General features: G+C 41.4%; 1 protein-coding gene across 4 annotated transcripts in view; it reads right to left on the bottom strand.

Annotated features, from left to right (window-relative positions):
• Positions 1-18,268, bottom strand: part of LOC147314978 (rho guanine nucleotide exchange factor TIAM1-like) — a 41,276-nt gene that overhangs the window by 15,530 nt on the left and 7,478 nt on the right. The window contains exons 1-13 of one of the 4 annotated variants that reach the window (XM_086262105.1): positions 17,316-17,445; positions 8,635-8,719; positions 7,643-8,540; positions 6,217-6,676; positions 5,679-5,851; positions 5,255-5,479; positions 3,707-3,892; positions 2,353-2,499; positions 2,142-2,222; positions 1,569-1,739; positions 1,294-1,398; positions 784-865; positions 492-578 (exon numbers count right to left, since the gene is read on the bottom strand). In XM_086262105.1, the coding sequence (XP_086118231.1) occupies positions 492-578; positions 784-865; positions 1,294-1,398; positions 1,569-1,739; positions 2,142-2,222; positions 2,353-2,499; positions 3,707-3,892; positions 5,255-5,479; positions 5,679-5,851; positions 6,217-6,676; positions 7,643-8,530 (2,605 nt within the window). In that variant the 5' untranslated portion in view covers positions 8,531-8,540; positions 8,635-8,719; positions 17,316-17,445. Of the gene's footprint in view, positions 1-491; positions 579-783; positions 866-1,293; positions 1,399-1,568; positions 1,740-2,141; positions 2,223-2,352; positions 2,500-3,706; positions 3,893-5,254; positions 5,480-5,678; positions 5,852-6,216; positions 6,677-7,642; positions 8,541-8,634; positions 8,720-14,468; positions 14,620-17,315; positions 17,446-18,268 lie in introns of those variants that run through there. The other 3 variants (XM_086262108.1, XM_086262107.1, XM_086262106.1) reach the window with 3 other exon arrangements.

Here is an 18,268-nt window from a genome sequence, read left to right as displayed (position 1 = left end):
TTTCAGCCCCACAGGCATGACCCGTTTCTCTATTTTTTGTGAAATATTAGCCAGTAACACATTAACACTTGTTGTCCAACATCAGTCATAATTGTTCTGGGATCAATGCTCTTTATCTTTATTTTGACATCATTCAGCTCTTCAGCTTCATTACAGGAGAGCCAGTGTGAAGCAGCCGTTGTTAAGTGTCAGATTCAACATAATTCTTCATAAAGGCCAGTGAGAGGCATGATTATAGTAATCAGCACCCTTGAGAAGTGTTGTGTCCTCTAAAACCTTCTCTACCTGTTGAATAAACGTGCTAATGCATTTTTCGAAAGAGAAACCAAGCAGGAGATGAAAACTCTCCTGGCCTTGATGTGAGAAAATGGAGAAGCACTAAAAACAGCTAAGGCAACCTGCATTGTTTATATTTTCCTTTAAAGTGTGGCTTATTAGATACAAAGTGTGTTTAGGAAGAGTTCTTTCAGTAGAAATGAAGGATAATTAACCTTTAGCAAAGGCTAATCCCCCTGCCTTTACATCAGTGATGTAGAGCTGCTGTACTCCATCCTCCTCCACCACCGAAATGGAGAAACCTGAACACAAAAGGGAAATGTGAAGAGAAAGAAAAGCAGAGAGAGAGAGAAAATGATGATATTAGCCAAGCATCAGAGGGACAAATAGGGATGGTTAACAAAAGGTCAAAGAAAATCAATTCTTATGCTGAAGAAAACAGAAATACGAGTCTTTAACACTGACTTCATTGCAGCATTCTAAATAAAGATAGAAAATTATTCTTACCGTAACCAATCATGCAGGATTCATCTCTGTCAAACTGGATTACTTTAGTTATTTTAGAGCAAAGCTCAATTTCTTTGTACAGCTGCAAGGAACAAAAGGAAGTCATTATACATCCTGAAACAACAGCCTACTTCATTCATGGCGTGGTGGGTGGGTTATTGACAGCATGGAAGGAGGCCATTAATTTTCTGTACTTTCAGACAAAGCAGCTCTAGCAGCTCTTTATAGAGGAGTTTCTTTGCTATGTCATGATTACATGATTTAATTACAAAAGAGGTTACAGATATTGTTTATAAAGCTTCTCCATGATTATTTTTGGTGCATGGATCTCCCAGGCACAGTTTTATTTATTATAAACCTTGTTGCTGTAGTATTTTTTTCCTATTGTGATTCCTAATACATTGTAAATCAACTCCTGACATTTTTTTAAATACATTTCTTGACCTTGACTCATTTTCAAAACAGCCTGTGAGGGGAGGAAAGATCATATTCAAGATATCAGTGACATACCAAGTCACATATATCCTCCTCTGGTTTGGGAATGTAGAATTGCACTTGATTTTCTATAAGGAATTTGAGTCGTAAGTAGTGTTTAGTGGGATCGAGCTGATGAGCCTGTGGGATGAGCACAAAAAGACAGAAATTTATCCAGAATCGCAGCAGTGAGATATCTTTCATGTTTTCCTAACAGATGGTATTTCTCTGGCTCAGTGTGGCTTTCAGTTTAAGCGTCTTATGAATATCGCTTTAAACCGTAGCTCATTCGAGGCTCTGTGTTTTTTTACCTTGCAGATGGACTCGAGAACACACAGTGCAGACTCTCCTGGCTGGATGATTGTTAGCACGGGCTGGTCATTTGGGAGACATACCCAGGAGGGTGTAAGGTGGTCAGGAACCCAGATATCGCTCTCTGTGCTGGGTCGTGGAAGGCTTTTCACAGTTCCCTCCTCACTTTTCTTGAAATGGAGACATCCAAAGTAATTAAACACACTTTACTGCAAGGTCTGACTTCTTCAAATTAGATAATACTTCTAAAATAGTCTCCAAAATAATCCATCTTCACCAATACTTTGCATCTTCCTTCTAAATCACAGAGTAGTTGGAATACACTTTCCAAGCCATATAGTGCATTTGCTTAAATGGGGAATGAAAGAAAAATTAAAAGCTCTAATTTTCCTGAGTAGCTGTCACAGCTTGTAAGCTCTTCACTTTGGCTCTGGCGCTTACTCAGAATACATTAAGGGGTAATATTTCACTGATGTCAATGTTGGCCACATATTTTGTTGAGGAAGTTCGCACTTCTGTTTGACCAACTGCTCACTGACAAATGAATGCAAACAGATAACTGAATTATTCACCCTTACTGTGTTTTCCTTAGCAGGATCAACATATATGCCATCTACTGGCTTTTTAATGGGCTCTTCACCATCAGCAAAAACCTGCAGGAGCAAACAACAAAATGGCAAGTTACCAGTCAGGTAGGATGGATGCTTGAGAAATGGGCAAAAGTAACTTGTCAGCTGTGATTAAGCGCGGAAATTTTGGAAGGGGGTGGAACACTTCACAGACCTGGCTGACCGTTGGGTGGGCTTTTGTCTTTTTCTTTGAGGTAGTGTCCAGACCCCAGAGGGAAGAGAACCTGCTCTTGCGCTTACTGCAGGAACGAGACATGGCCTGCGTTCGCCGTCTCACTCCGGTCTCTGTGCGGGCTGCCACCTGGAAAACGTAACATGGCGAAGTGGGGTCAAAAACGGATCAAATGAGATCGACAGCTATCTGTTTGACCTCGCGTCAAATCCCATTTTGCCAAAATGACTTGAGAAGTGCAGCATATCAGCATATTTTAGGGGGTTTTAAAATAAATAAAATCATAAATATTCAAGAGAGGAAAGCTACAGTTCTGACAAAAAGAGAAAGAAGAAATAAAACTGAGTATATAAAAAAAGTGATCAAGGAACATTTCACTGAGTGGTTTATGGAAATGACCTTGTCTTAAGTGACTGAATAAATGGTCGTGTTAATCATACAGATATAGAGTAGTCAAATATTATGCATGAAAACTAGACTTGGACATTTTTTAGGCTGCTTAACTATTAAGAAATAAGTAAAAGGTTTGGTTTTTTTTTTTTAAATAAATACTGAATTAAACATATCAGCACTGTGCCTGCAGCAGGCTCTAAAACTAGCCTAGGCACTCATTCTGTCATTTGTTCTGTCAACACTTTGCAGGCCATTCTGGTGAGTGCACAGTGCTGATACAGAGTAAATTCAAGAGGAGTGAAAGCGTAGGAAAGCTCTTAGCAGTTGTCTTTTGTTAGACATCCTTAACTGCTATCTCCCAGCTCAAACACCCACCTGCTCTGTAGCACTGCGTTGGTGGTGGTGAGGGAAAAAGCACCTCAGTGATCTGCGAAACATCGCTAAAAAATCTGATGTTTTCTTTTACTACCAGTGCTTTTAGATGTGAAGTACATAACCTCTTTGCAGCAGCAGTGGGAGGCCAAAACTGAACTAAAACCCTCACAAACGGGTGACCTACGTGAGACCCGAGCTCATAAATAGCATAGTCGTTATTTTTAAAAAAGAAAAGCGTGGTTTGACACAATGCATTGTAGTTTTTGGACTCGACTGTCCTGCCAAGAGCATCACTGGATGTGCTCAGTGATGCCAAAGTGTATTTTGAGTGAGATTTCACAGTCCTTTACTAACACTATGAGAACAGGTTTGAGCTCTGCAACAGCGACAGCTACTGTTACTTAAGTGCACTTTAGATAGATGTTTGTCCCCAATATAATAATCAATTCCAAGGTACATTTTTGAGGTCTCCAGGTCTCTTTTTCCACAAAAAAAAGAAATTGAAAAGGACACTAAAATATGCCATTGTGTTTGCTTCAGCAGCAAAAATAAAGAAGAGAATATTTACCAATGCATGGAAGGAAGAGACCGAGAATATACCCAGCCGGCCCATTGTCAGCTTGGTGGGGCGAGAGGCAAAAGCCAGAAGGCGTTTGGGGTTAGGCAGCTCTCCTCCTTGCAGGCTGGCCAGGTAGCATCTAAAGCGAAATAAATCCATGTGAAACTGCTCCAGGTTCTGCTCCCACAAGAATATCTGCAGGTTGAGAGGGACACAACAGTAATAGTTCATTAATGCCCTTGTCTGTCAACTTCAGACTAAGATGGGGCATCTCCTCACTTCCATAGAAGCTCTGTTACCACTTTTCTCAAAGTGTTGCCAACCTGCACTCTCTCTGTGCCTAATGGTTTGATGTTTATTGGGGCAGTAGAGCAGGACATTGTGATTATTCACTGGGCTGTCCCCTCCCTGTCATGGTCCTGCACTGGTGTTTGGAATAGGCGGCCAGCTCCATGGCAGAGTGCTCTGTATTACTGCCAAGTAGCCCAGAGACGAGAAAGAAACAATACTGCGCATTCCACTGGCAGATAGAGGCTGGGAGCGTTTCAGCTTTCTAAGGAGCAGTCCTACATCCATTCAGTTCTCACAATTTGAAACCTGACACTGCCAAACAGAACAGCTCCAACCAGCCACTACCAAACGGACCAAACAACAGCGATCTCTCCCCTTTCTGTAAACAGACCCATTAAAGACAATATGAACTTTGCAATTAATTGAGAATGTCAGGCTGACCAGAGCAAAGTGCATATTACAATAAGAAAAATAAAAAGCAATCTGGGGGCTGTTACATTTGTAGCATTAGCAGCCTCTAGCGGATGATTCCTCTAAATCTGCAACTTAATCCTCTCTCATTGCTCCCTGCTTCTCTCTTTTCCTCATATTCCATGTATTAAAAACCTGAGGATACAAGACTGAAATACATACTTACATTTGATATCTGTAAGTATTGTAACAATAGCTAAAATATCACTAAAAATGATCTTTAGCATTTTTTAATTAAGCTAAAGATTCCTCAGGATTGGTTCTCATTGAGGTTTAACAGATGTCTTAAGAGCTCTTAAATAGATATAATGCTTTTTTTATACGTCTTCCTGACATGCTTATGAATCCAGACAAAACTGAACTTTTGTGGGCTGATTACTAGGAGGGATGGGCAAAAGCTTAAATTTGAAAAACAAGTATGTCACAACTAAAACTGACTGATGGGGCACAGTTATATTTGGCATTTTTCATACTTCCATCCTTATTTGATAAATATTCAGCCAAGCTAGGAGTCACTATGTTGCATTCCAGGTGTTTTTTGAAGCTACTCAACCCATTTTTTCATATATACTTTCTATCAGTATTGAAGTTATAGAGACGCATTAAGAAATCAAACTGGTAAAACTTTGTTTAACTTCACTGTTTTCTTTTGAAATAATCTATTTTTATAGAAAGGTGATTTGTAATCAGAAATAATATAGCAGTAAGTCGTCTTTCCATGCCTTGTTCAGAAATGTTTTCCCCCTGCACACCTGCCTGACATGAGCTCAAGGAAGAAAGTAGCATGACACCTACTTGATCCAGGATCGTCTTCCTCTTCTTGGTGTCAGTGACAGCAGACAGCTGCATGTCTCCCATCTTCTTCATCTTCTCGTCCATGTCGATCTTCTGCTCGAGCTTCTTGATCTCGGCGCGAAGTAGCCGAACAGTGTCCTCTCTGTGATGCTGGCGGGCGACAGTAGTGGCACATGCTGAGTGGATGGCTGTGATCCAGTTTTCCAGCTCTGTCTGGCTGCAGGTCTACAGGGGGAGGGACCATGAAAGGTCAAAGGTTACACAGCACACAAACTCCTTTGTTTTTGTTTTGTTTTGCTCCTGATGTATTAAAAGGCCAGAATTTTAAAGATCATAAAAAGAAAATACAGTCAATACAGGGCAATGTATGCAAATTAAATTTGTATTTATTCACAGAACAGTTGACATACATGCATTTTCTTACCTGGAACAGAAAAGCATCTCCCAGGGAATTGCTGAGGCAGAACACAAAGTCCTTTTTGGGATGTTCTGGTACAGCCTGGACAATACTGTTCTCCACCCAGATGGCATGTTTGGGATTGCTGTTGTTGTCAATTCCTGAACGTCCATCAGTCTCATAGAAGAAGAGCGTGCAACCTGGAAAACCAACACAATGGAACTGTTGATTTAATTATTTAGTTTTACAAGAAAGTCAGATTTCCTCAAGCAATTTAATTCTGCTCTCCAGTGGCCAACATTAAGAAGTGCAGCATGGCAAGAGTCAGGGAGAAAGGCTTTATTAGACACAGGCTTCTAAATTGATTTCAAGTCCAGTCCAGTGACATAATGCCTTAAAGAAATCTTATTTGAAGTAAACCTTTGCTCTCCCTTTTGAATGTCAGCATGTAACTAAATAGCATCAAACATATTATCTTGCATGAGCAGGATGTCACAGGCTGACATTACAGGATTGCAGTGCAATAAAATGTAAATTTAATGATACCACTGAGGCCATGACACACCTTTGAGAGAAACCCAGTAACTCTTCCACTTGCGCCTTGTGGCTGACTCCACTTTCTTGTTTTTCTTATGCACAAGGAAGTTCTTAACAGCAAGTTTGCCAGCTTTGCGCACCATCCCTTGGACAACACTGAGTAAGAGGTCGGACTGGTAGGCAGAGCTCATAGTGCTCTGCTCATCACTTAGGGCAGACCCCGCCTCCTCCAAGCTCTCAGTCTGGCAGGAGCTCATCTGTAGTTCCTGACGGAAGTTTTCGTACACGCCCTGAACGCACTCGCTGGCCCCTCCGCCGCCACTGCTGCTCCCGCTGTCACTGCCAGTGAACATGTTCCTGCCATGCACTGAGAACACAGAGAAGGAGGCCGACATGGTCTTGTAGCGGCGAGACTGGTGCTCCGGCTCCACCGTCACCCCGTCGATGCCGCTGTCCTCATATTCGCTGCCCTCCCCGCCTGTGACATCCTGAGTTGTGGCAGAAGCACAAAACAGGTGAGACGGCATCACAGCTTCTTGTTCATCACTAAGAGGGCAGCTGGTCATTAACAACCGCTGCCCTCACCTGATCGTCTATCTCTAAATAAAGGATAGAAGCATTTTTGAAAAGCAAACATGTTGCAAAAAAACAAACAAAAAACAGATGCTTAATGAGAGCCCACAGGTTGTCTAACCCTGAGTTTCTGCTTAAAATTAATTGCCAACAGCAAAGCGTCTGCCGTTGTGTGAGCACAGCCTGCCCGGCCTGTGGCACCACAGGGTCTGCCCTCTCCTACCCACATGGTCAAAGGCTCCTGGGAGATGAAGGGGGTTACACTGAGCTTGGTATCTCCATCTGGTCACATGACCTAATCATGCGGTCCAGAGCTCCATTCACCAGAGTTGACGGTGCCCCGTAGAGACAGGGCCACCAATGCACGTTTTACTGTTACACTCTTCCACAGGCCTCCCTTCATTATCATAACAAAGGCTGAGGTATTTCTAACAGAGAGTGACTTTAGGCTGTGCTCGCCCCCTCCCATCATCGCAATCTCCTCTCACAAGAAAAACAACAGTTTCTTCAGGAAACTACGACTCCCTCGTCCCACACAAGCTTTCTTTTTACACTCAGTTTGTTTTAACAGCTTATTGTGAGGTGACTGAAGCGGAACAAACTCACAGATTCATTGGGGAAGTGAATGAAGGGAGCTGTACTACTACTAGATCATTTCAGATTTAGCACAGCTTTTCATGCTCTGTCCAAAACAGAACAGAATATCCACGACGGCATTAAACAAAGGAAGGTCCTTGACATATATGTATCCAACAGGCTATCAAAAATTCATCAGCACTCGAATTTTTACTGTTTTCTAATAACCACATTTCAATTACTTTTTTAAAGCTAAATTTAATGTGCAAACAAGCAGTACATTATAAAATAGTTACAGATCTTACCTGTATAGTCTGCGCCCTCCTGCCCTGCATGCTGGCACACATTTCAACTTGGTGGCTGGTCAGGCCTTCAGACAAGCAGTGTGAACGTCGGCAGGGAAGGGTGTATGCACCGTAGGTGTTTCCATCCTCGTCTGATGGAGATAGCATTTTATCGTCCTCACCCTCCCTGATAGCCCTGTTGGTGTTGTGCCACTTTGCATAGCGGCCATGGAGTTGCCTGGAGGCAGGACTCATCTGGCTATACAGCTCATCCAGTGAGTTTGCCCTGTCAGTGGAGTCTGTTGGGCTGGACTGCAGGTGGCCTTCGCAGCCAGTGAAGTCCCTCTCGTTAGTCAAGTCTATAATCTCCTCTGTGCTGGTCAAGTGATCTTGACTGACATCAGACAGGGAGAACTCCAGGCTGTCATCTCGCCACATGTCTGCAGATTTAGACCTCTTCTTGAAGCCAACAGTCTCCTTGGAGCAGTCTGGGGTTTTCTGGAGGTATTTCACTTCACCTGCGTACATATCTTCATCCTGCACCTCCTCTGCCATGGGACCAGGTAGGGTTATGTGCATTGAGGGATTGGCCAGGTCATTGTAAAAGGATACTGGACGCAGATTCATGGCCACCCGGTCCACCCAAATGGGGCTTCCAAAGTCTGGGAGGATATTTGTCTCATTGAAGGGTTCCAGGCCATTGTCAGCCAGGGACTGTGGGATGCTGGGTGTGCTACTTGAGCGCGTGCTTGTCTCAGAGTTCCTGTGCTCTATTTTTCCTGATGAAGCATGGCGAGAGCGTCTGGACTGCTTGTTGGAGATGCGAAGAGACCGAGACATGTGCTTACGTGACAAATAGCCACGTCCATAGAGGGCATGGTCCCCATTCTGGCTCTCAGCATTTCCCATGATTCAAAGGCTAAACGGACAGGGGGAAACAGATTAAATAAACCTAGGGGGACATGAAGGAGAGACATACAGAAGAAAAGAATTGTATCTGAATGGTGTTTTACCTGCAGGGCCGTAATGACTTTTCTGGCATTTTGTCACTGGATCTTAAGACAGTTTGTTCCTTTGGCTGGTATAATCCACAAACCTCTGAAAAACAGATATCTAGATGAAAAATCAGTACAAAACCTGTGTGCTCTTAATTATGTGTGGCTTAGCTAAATATTTGTACTCTTTCAACAAATCTGTCTACAGATATGGACCCGTAAAGACGGAACATGACATGTTGTTTCCATCCTAGGCTTTCCCCTAAAACATAGGACACTGTTCACATAAAAAGAATTGATAATGGTAGATGTTATAAACGCAGAGCTGTAACTTGTCTTGCTTTGCAGTTATTTCTTTAGTAATTATCTGTAAAGTCAGCTAAATAAACACTGTGCTTAGACTGGTAGAGGATGTGAGCCACTCAAGCCCCCTTCAATATGTACAGGGATTTTGTGAAGTGGAGGGTACCTAATGACAGTGTGAGCGAACATGAGTTATTCAGAACTGGAATGAACCATCCATGCAGAGATATAGTTGTTTGCTCTCAGGCACTGCTTCCTGCATTAACAAGGACTGGGAGCAGGAGGGTGCAGAAGCTTTGACTATAATGCACATTTGGACTCTATTTATCCGCCTTTAGGCCGGACAGTGTGATGTAAAAAGGAAAACAAAAGTCCTGTTCCACTTTGGGACCACCAACAGATGGGACAGAAGATTAGCTAACTCATTTGTGGCCGCTGCTTCTCACGATGTGTGCTTCTCCACTTTTTAGGATAGACCCTCTGGGGGAGGGGGGGGGGGGGGGGTACTGTGTTTTTGCAAATAAGCAAATAAGCCCAACCCTCTGGTGCTGCCCTCAGGCTTACTGTGAGGAGGGGCTTTACATAAATGGAAGTTGACCCCGTTTTGATCCTTATCCTCCCTCCTTATTCTGTCCACTCATCAACCCTCACTGGTACTGCAGTGTACCATGTTTGAACTTTACACAACTACATTCATCTTTTATATAACTCTGCAGTGTGTTGGCTATTTCATTTAATCCCATTTGGTACAAAATAGAACAGAGCGGAAACGCAGGAGGGAAAGAACTATGAAAAAAAACAAAACACCAAAGTTGTTACAGGAAATGATATTCACTGAGGCATACAAGCATTGCTCACAAAATGCAAGCACTACAATATACTGTGGACCACTTCTGGAGTTTTTTCACGTAGCATTCCTACATAATAACCTTAATTTTTAAAAATGGAGAAGAGGAGAGAAAAATGTCCACCTTGTAATGGTTGCTCTTTATGGTTGAAGTTTCTGCTATTTGTAGCACAAATGTGTTATTGTGTATGTAAAATGGCAAAATGACCAGAACTAAATTACAAGTGATGCAGATGGATCTCGCTGGAACCCAGGAATCTCATTTGTTAATCTCTGAAGTTCAGGAGCCAGGTGTTGTAGACCAAAAACGTTACTGATTAATTTGGACTACAATAGAATTGCAACAAAGTTATGCATTACTGTGACCACACAACACATTATCTTTACATATCTATATCTGTACGCTTAAACTTATGAGTGAAATTGGAAGTAAAATGTACAAAATGAATATTCAGCCAAATCCATGAGACCAAACCAAACCAAATGTTGCAATAAATGCAACTCATCTCCTAACAAATCAGCAGATTTAAAGAAAAAGATCCGATAAATTCTCAGCAGAATACATGGCCACCAATCACTCTGCCACAAAACCATAAATAGGTTGAAAAGGGAACAGAACAGTCAGCAAGTTTCTATTGGCACTGTTTAAAAGACACAACACAGATTCCTACTGAACATGATTTACACTGAAGCTCCTGGTATAGCAAAACACATAATTTAAATGGCTGACCCAGAGAAATGTTATACTAAATTTTTAAGAATGCACTGTTCAAAAATGAAAACGCAGGATTATTAAATTTAATTGCACTGGAGCTACCAGAACATCTGAATACAACTTTTAAATGGCCTCAATTCCCAAACACAATGTTCTCTGAAGCTGCAATGCTGCTGCCGCACAGAATCCACCATCAGCTCTTTATTAATACATGAGCAAGAAATGCCACGGCTGGAAAAGATATTTTAGGGCGCTAAAATCCCATCGCATACACCCAGTGGATTCTTTTAGAAATACAGACTAACACACATCACAAGTTAATTCCACTGGATGATCAGAATTTGGTGATCCCATGAAAGATCAACCAAATCTAAAGAGTTCCCACTGGAGACTTTCAAAAATTAAAGTGGTTCCAGGATTATTAAGGGGTGGGTAACTTTACTATAATGACATGCAAAAGCAAAACACAAGGTTTGAACTTTGTAGTGGGCAATCCACGTGAGAAAGTGATTTCCCATGCTGCCTGAACCACAGTTCAACCTGGTGACTTTTTTGGCTTATGTTTGGACAGTATGGTTAAGATTTCTCATCTTAAAACTGTAAAAAAGAAAAAAAAAAGGGACATTTCATAATCTAGAGTACAAAATATCATTTAAGAAATAAAGAAACTTTATAAAGAAAATGCAGAAACACATCTGCCTTCTTCTTAAATGGTCCAGAGCTCAGTTAAGATGGGCTGTGGTGATCTTCTGGTTTTCAGTTCTTTTTTGGAAATGATATACAGGCATCCTGTATTCTATTTTTTATATTTTTTACACTACAAAAAAGTCAGAGAGAGTCATTAAGTGTACACTTTCAACTCGGTTGATAATGTCAGCACTTATGGTAATCTCAAATTTATCCCTCATAACCGCAGGACTGTACTGGAACATTAAAATCATGCAATGTGATTTATGCCAGAATCAACTCTTCTCGGAGCAGTGACTTGTTTTTACACTGAATGACCTGTTGTGTGGAATGCTGTCATCCCTAAAATATGTGACTGGTAGATTTAAGTTCCTTTTGTTAGTAAAGACCACTTTGAAGTCCTTCTTATACAAATTCTTGGGCCTGCTGGAACAGGTATGAGGGGAAATTGTCTCAACCCTCCACCCCCCTTTAGGTCCTCAAGGAATGAAATTCAAGCCGCTTGCATCATTTTCAGACATCATGCAAGTTGTTGCCCCATGGTCAAAATACAACTTAAGGTCTTTGAAAACAAGGTAAAGACCATGAAACACCTGGTCAGACTTTCCTGTATACATGGACAGAGCTGAACTTCATGCCAGGAGATTCAGGTTGAGTCATTTGTCTAAAGTCTTCTTTTCTCACATGTAGCACACAGTGAAAAATAATTCACACCAGCATCATTCTCTCTACTGGAAATATTTCATTTGGTTTTGCAGGAGCTCCCCAACAAGTGAGTGCTGGACGCCAGACACAGGACAGTCAGTGACTAACTGTGAACTCATCAGACTATCATCTGGACTATTCTTACATCAACACAGACTGTTTATTAGGAAGTCTGCAGTTCTGACGTGCACCTCCATCAGGCTACGTCTCAAAAAAAAAAAAAAAAAAATCAATGGCTACAGTGCATTTTTGAAAAAAGCAAGGCTTACGTAAAGACATATGACAAAATGTGATGATAAACATCTCTGTTAAAAAGCTGTTTGGAGTCCTGCAACACATTCCTGCCATTTGACCTAGGTACAACTGTGAAAGGAAAAACAAGCCAGGCCCAACCAGTAACAAACTCCAACACAAAACCCTGTAATCTGAACACTCTGGTCTCCAGAGATAATAACACAGGTAGCTGTATGCAGCAAGAGGAGGGGGTTTAACCACTGAAAGACTGCACTTAAGACAGCTCACATTTCCCAACTGATATGGAGTCATATGTGTCTGTGAAAATGGAAGCACTAAACACAAACCCTTGTTCTCATGACTCATTTTCTGCTCTCGAGTGGGCTCAACTGTATTCAAGATTCTATTAGGCCAGAGGGAAATTTGGTATTACAAGAGCTTGCATCCATTTTCAAAAGGTTCCTGTGCCAGAAAAAAAACCCCATCCATATTAAAAGTAATTTAACAGCTTAGATTAAAACAATATACTATGGTTATATATTCAAAGAGTAATTTCCAACTGTAATCTGTAACCCTGGAAACATTAAATAGCAAACAAACTGAAAAGAGGGGCTTTCAGTGATATGGAAAGCAGCTCAACTTTGTTTGCTAACACTGCTGAATGCATCATGAAAAAAACAAATCAGGTTAGACAGGATCGGCCAAAACACTATTTATGCAGCTTTATTCAAAATTTACCTCTAAAATAACAAATAGAGCATGTATGGCTTTAACAGCCGCATTGACAAAGCAGCAGGTGAAGCAACATTTCAGCAAAAACAAATCACCAGCCAAGCCACGGAGTCATTTTCATTCGCTGCTGATCTGATTATGTGTTTCAGAGTACGGCGGGGCACGTGAGGCTGCTGTGTGTGACCTGTCTGACCCTGTCACAAGAGGCTCAGGTGGCTGGGTGTTATGGAGCATTTTTAATGTAGGAGAGCAACCCTTCGAAGGATGCCAGAACATACAAAGCCGAATTATGAACGCCAGCAGAGCTAGTTTGATGCAAGTGAGCTCCACTCAGTGGAAAGGATTTTGTCGATTAATCATTCTTGATTGCAAAATGTGGATACAGCAATGACCTGGAGCTGTGTCGTTTTAAAAGAAACGCTATGCTTTTGTGAGCCTGTTGCTGAGCAGCAGCTGGTATTGTTTAGCCTAGTGGCACCTTTGTCCCTCAATGCCATGTGCAGAGGTCAACTCTTCTGCTGATGTTTAAGCTGCATACAGCATAAACTGCAGGTTTTATTGGGTCAACATGTCTTTTGTCCACTCTGCAGACTTAAGAGTACTTTATACGGTTCTGTGGTCACAGATAAAAACAAACTTATGAAAAATTAATGTCTCGTCTTTTTTTCCACAGTATCTGTCAAAATGACGACCAGAGTTTGAGGTGTAATAAAACGCCCAGAGAATAGAAACTATCATCTATTATCCTACATTTGTCCAAATTCATTGTAGGTGCAAGATCTTGTGAGGTCATAATACTTTCACCTCCATTAATAGCAGCAATTTGCTTGTGTAGAGGTTCACAGCTAAGGTGCCATAAGATCACTTCCTGCTCATGGCTCTTTGCCTCCTCATTAACAACCTTTGAAGTTACTTTAACAGTACTTTAACAGCTGTTAGTGGAAGGCGTAACTAAGCTGTGGACAACTGTTATGACATGCGGGGTGGGGGACCGACGACACAGGTTTGTGGAAGTGATTGTTTTTGTTTCATATGAAGTGTTCTGTTAAAATCACTTTATATCCATTTGTTTTAACTAAATCAATATTTCCAAATGTTCCTCCTGCCTTCATCCCTTCATTTATTTTCACTTCTCTGAATCTCTAAAGCAACGCTCATTTTGTGTAGTAATCATTTAGGACTGTATCAGAGCATTTGAAAAAGCTCTTTTACATTTCTGCTAATATCTGAAAGGATTTTTTCTAAAATCTACAATCTGCTGTTTGATATGTGAAAATTAAAAAAAAAAATAAAAGTGTTGTACCCAATCAAGAAAAAGCAAATCTTTTGAAGAGTAATTTAAACTTTAGTCTTGATAATGTGGAACTGGATCAGAAGCTGGGGAAACGTTAATGATAGGCAGATCAAACAAAAATCCAAGATCAAGACTCAACAGTTTGTGACACAAGTGTGAATCTGGGATGAAAACGGCAAATTCTTTTTTTATGAAAAAGGTTTGAGCCGCTGTTACAAAATATTTAAACCACAATCAGCACATACACGAGCTGACCTTCTCATATCCTGTAACCGTCACTGTCAGAGAAAAGGTCTCCCCCAAGTACATGGAGCATCAAAAGTACTCTGTCTTACATGCTTCACATTCCAGACTTCCAATGTCCTCCTCCACACTCCGACTCCAAACATACCCAGCCATTTCCCCTGGACACAAGAAACAAATGTTCTTGGCAGTTTTACGATGATAGATTTGCGATCGACAGTATCAATGACGGGACCCAGTGGTTAGCAAAACATTATCTGGTGTGACAAATCTGTAAATGCACCAGGAGGTATTACCAACCGATGACTGGGACGGGATGGTGTATGAAAACATCTGGAAGATTACAAAAAAAAAAAAAACTTTAGTGATTATATGAAATTTTACACAACTTTTATAAAAGTAAACTATATGCACAAGAACGCTAAAAGTCTGCACAGAGATAATATGAAGTACGAAGATAGTACGAAGTGGGGAACAAAAACATGGGGACAATGTTTTGCACTCAGGCTCTCTCACTCACCCAATCCTTTGCTTCCAGGTCAGTGAGTGGGAATACTAAGCACGCTGCAGTATGGTGCGTTTCCTTTTATATTGCACCAGAAGTACAAACCCCACTCAATATCACATCTGGGTCAGAGTCAAGACCCATTTCCATCATTTTGATTTCAATATTAATGAGCAGGGAATGCACATTTCAGGTTGTGTTCCAAACAGATGGAATAGTGTGTCTAATACTGGTACACTAGGAAAAGGCGAGTTCATCTGAGCGAAGAAAAACTTTCCAAAATAACATTTGATGCATGTTCAATCATCCAGTTAAGGAAATCCCAAAAACTTTATTTTGTTTATGTGGACATAGCGTTTTCAGTGGAAACTGAAGAAGTCACTTGGATGAGTGACAAAACGTTTCTCCCACTGAAAACGCTGCATCCAGATGAACAGAATCAACCTTTTGGGATTTCCAAAATAACATTCTCAATATGCAAGTGCATGCGGCTCCTTGGGCTGCTGTGTTTCTTTAAGACTTTACTATACAATTTAAACACAATGAGGAGATTTGACACCAATGTATCTGTGAAAACAGCCCATGAAGTCATTCCCAAGCTCCACCTTCACCACAACACCCCTGAAGCTCCCGGGTCCCCACTGTGTTGCATTGTGCAGTGAGGCAGAACTGAGCACAGTCCTGACACACATGACTACACAAAGCTTGGTTGAAATCTGTCCACTTCCTCCAAACATCCCTGATTACAATTTCCAGCACAAGCCTCCTTTATCAGCCTGTGGCATGTCACTTAGAAAGTCAAATTTCAGGTAAAGTACAGCACCTCCACCCATTAGGTTTCATATATTAATGGATATTGAAGGATTTTTTTTTTTTTTTTGACTGCACCTTAGGTTACATTTACCGACAGCAGATACAATGTACTTTCACAAAGCTCAGTGGGATGTAAATGGTGTTTATTATGACAGCCCAGCAGTAATTCAATCTCATGGAGGCATCAAAGTATGCTTCTATTTTTAAAGACTGTGGGATGTCGCACAAATTCCACCGACGTTAGGTTAATTTTTATTTTTATAAACAGTTGTATACTTGCTTTTCTAAATGCTATAGAAGGAAAAAGTGCATATGTATATATTATTCTTACCCTAGCTCAGGCTTATAAGTAAACTGAATAGCAAACCCAACATTCTGTGACTACCAGGAAAGAAAATACCTGCAATCGTAAGTACATGCTCTAGTCCCTTTGAAAGGTAACAAAGTTTTATGCACATAAAACTGCAAACTGAAAATAATTTGAGTTGTGGCAGAGCAAGTTCCAGCATGCTGAATTCTGCCTCAAATAGTTCAGTTGAAATCTTATGAGCTTAGTATCTGAAATACCACGTGATCTCAGATTAACTCTTAGCCTGTAAACCTACAATATAACCCTTGTTTCATGGCACACGGTAATAACTTTTAATTAAGTGAAGCTTATCGCATAAGATTGCGCAAACCAATCAGTGGTTATTTTCCTCTGCTGAGAATAATTTTGTTAAGACAAATTTAGACTGAGGACACTGCATGTGACTTTTGTGTCAAGCTTTTAACAGGAACTCAGAGTTTGTGTTTTTCGAAGCCTGCTTTCCTCCAATCACAACAGGAGCATCATCAAGATTTACAAGCCTGAAGGCCAGAATCCGACCCCCTGTCCTGCTAAGCCGTGAACAGTCAATACATTACCATAACTATAACACCAGATGACCATTTCTCGCCCTCTCCCCACTGCAGGAGTCACAACCAGCTTTCAAGCACAAAGTTCGGGTTTTAAATGAACTCACAACGTAAAGCCCCCCCCACTCCCCCCGTGATGCGCTCTGGGAATTCTCCTTGGCTTTGGACATCTCTCACATTTGCAATTCATCATCTCCCTTTGTCAGCATCACAAACCTGCCACCACCACCACTGCTTTGTCATTACAATGACACAGACACAGGGTGCATTGTTTGCATCTAGGAGTGAAGTGGATAACACAATGCCTTATTGCCTAAAGTTTGCAATACACAGGATTACTACAGGTACATACACTGAGGAATCCCCATACCCTGAGGCTACGGGGCCTCAGGGTATGGTTACAACTTAATATAATATTAAATTGCTGGAAGAATGGGAATGCAAAAACGAGTGGACACTAATGAGAATATTGCAGTCAAAGCTAATAAATCCTGAAATTACACATCTCAGGAGGGAACAATATGGTTCACGAGAGAGCTGGCTGCATCTGACCAATTTAACTACTGAAACGTACCAGAAAATGTGTGACATTTGAACTGCTGATATTTAGCAACACTTTTAGAAAGTAGGAAGCTTGAGGGTAAAGAGCCATTTGCCTTTTCTATCTCCTAACCAACTACCAAACACGCGGCATGGCACAGAAAATGCACAACTAGTGACTTACCTTAATGTTCTCATGGAAGTTATAATTCTACTCTTCCTCCAGTTAAATCTGATGCACCAATAAGAGGGATATTTCAAAATATAAATGAGGTGATGATTGGTATTCCTCCTGCAAGTCCACAGCAGACTGACTCCTGTATCCAAGGATGAGTTGAAGAACTGAGGGAGAGAGGGAGTGCCGTTTGTACCCCCTCCCCTTCTCCAGCTGACTCTTTCACACTCTTTACTCCCTCCCTTGTTGCTCCCTCTTCACTCTATAATTCCAACCCCCTAAACTACAAACAGGAATGCATGTTCCTCCCTCTCCTCCTCTATAATTGCCCCTCCACTCCCTTTAAGGAAGCATGATATTTACACTATATGCTGCAGAACGGTTTATTGGGAACAAACTAATGGGACAAAGAACAGTCAGATTCAGGCCTGTGTTGCTCATTTTTGATTTTGATCAGAAGCCTAAATGTAAATTTCACTTTCATTTTGCCAAAGATAAAGGGGTCTGAAGATTCGTTAAAACAAAATTCCGGAAAATGAAATTAATGTGTGCCTCTAAGCCAATGAAGGCTGAAAGGTCACAGTTATTCTGTTGCAGTTTGTAATTTGGTATATTCACTGACAGCCCACAATGCACTTGTGAATGTGAGAGAGGCAGGACTTGCTGTTGTCATAGCACCAGTGATGTCGTGTGGCTTTCACATCAGCAGTGACAGAGGTGTGGGATTCATTTTGAAATGACGGAACCGGCAGAGGACGCGGGGACAGAGAAAGGATAGGACAGGGAAGCGAGGGCAGAGCAGTGTCTGCTCAGCTGCAGCCTGCATCATGCGCCTCAGAAGCAGCTTTGCATGCACACTGAACTGAACTGAACACGCCCCAAGCTAGCTGAGAGCATAGACACCCTAACAGTCACAGAGAGAAGAGGCATAGAGTTCACAGAGCTTAGTGTGTCTAGAAAGA

The sequence above is a fragment of the Aulonocara sp. 'chitande type north' Nkhata Bay genome, linkage group LG14 (assembly GCF_057382095.1).
Source record: "Aulonocara sp. 'chitande type north' Nkhata Bay isolate Kocher_YH1m ecotype deep benthic linkage group LG14, A_spYH_male_GT1.1, whole genome shotgun sequence".
Taxonomy (NCBI): Eukaryota; Metazoa; Chordata; class Actinopteri; order Cichliformes; family Cichlidae; genus Aulonocara; species Aulonocara sp. 'chitande type north' Nkhata Bay.
The sequence above is the reverse complement of the archived record's forward strand: the minus strand, read 5'-3'. Positions and strand labels throughout refer to the sequence as shown.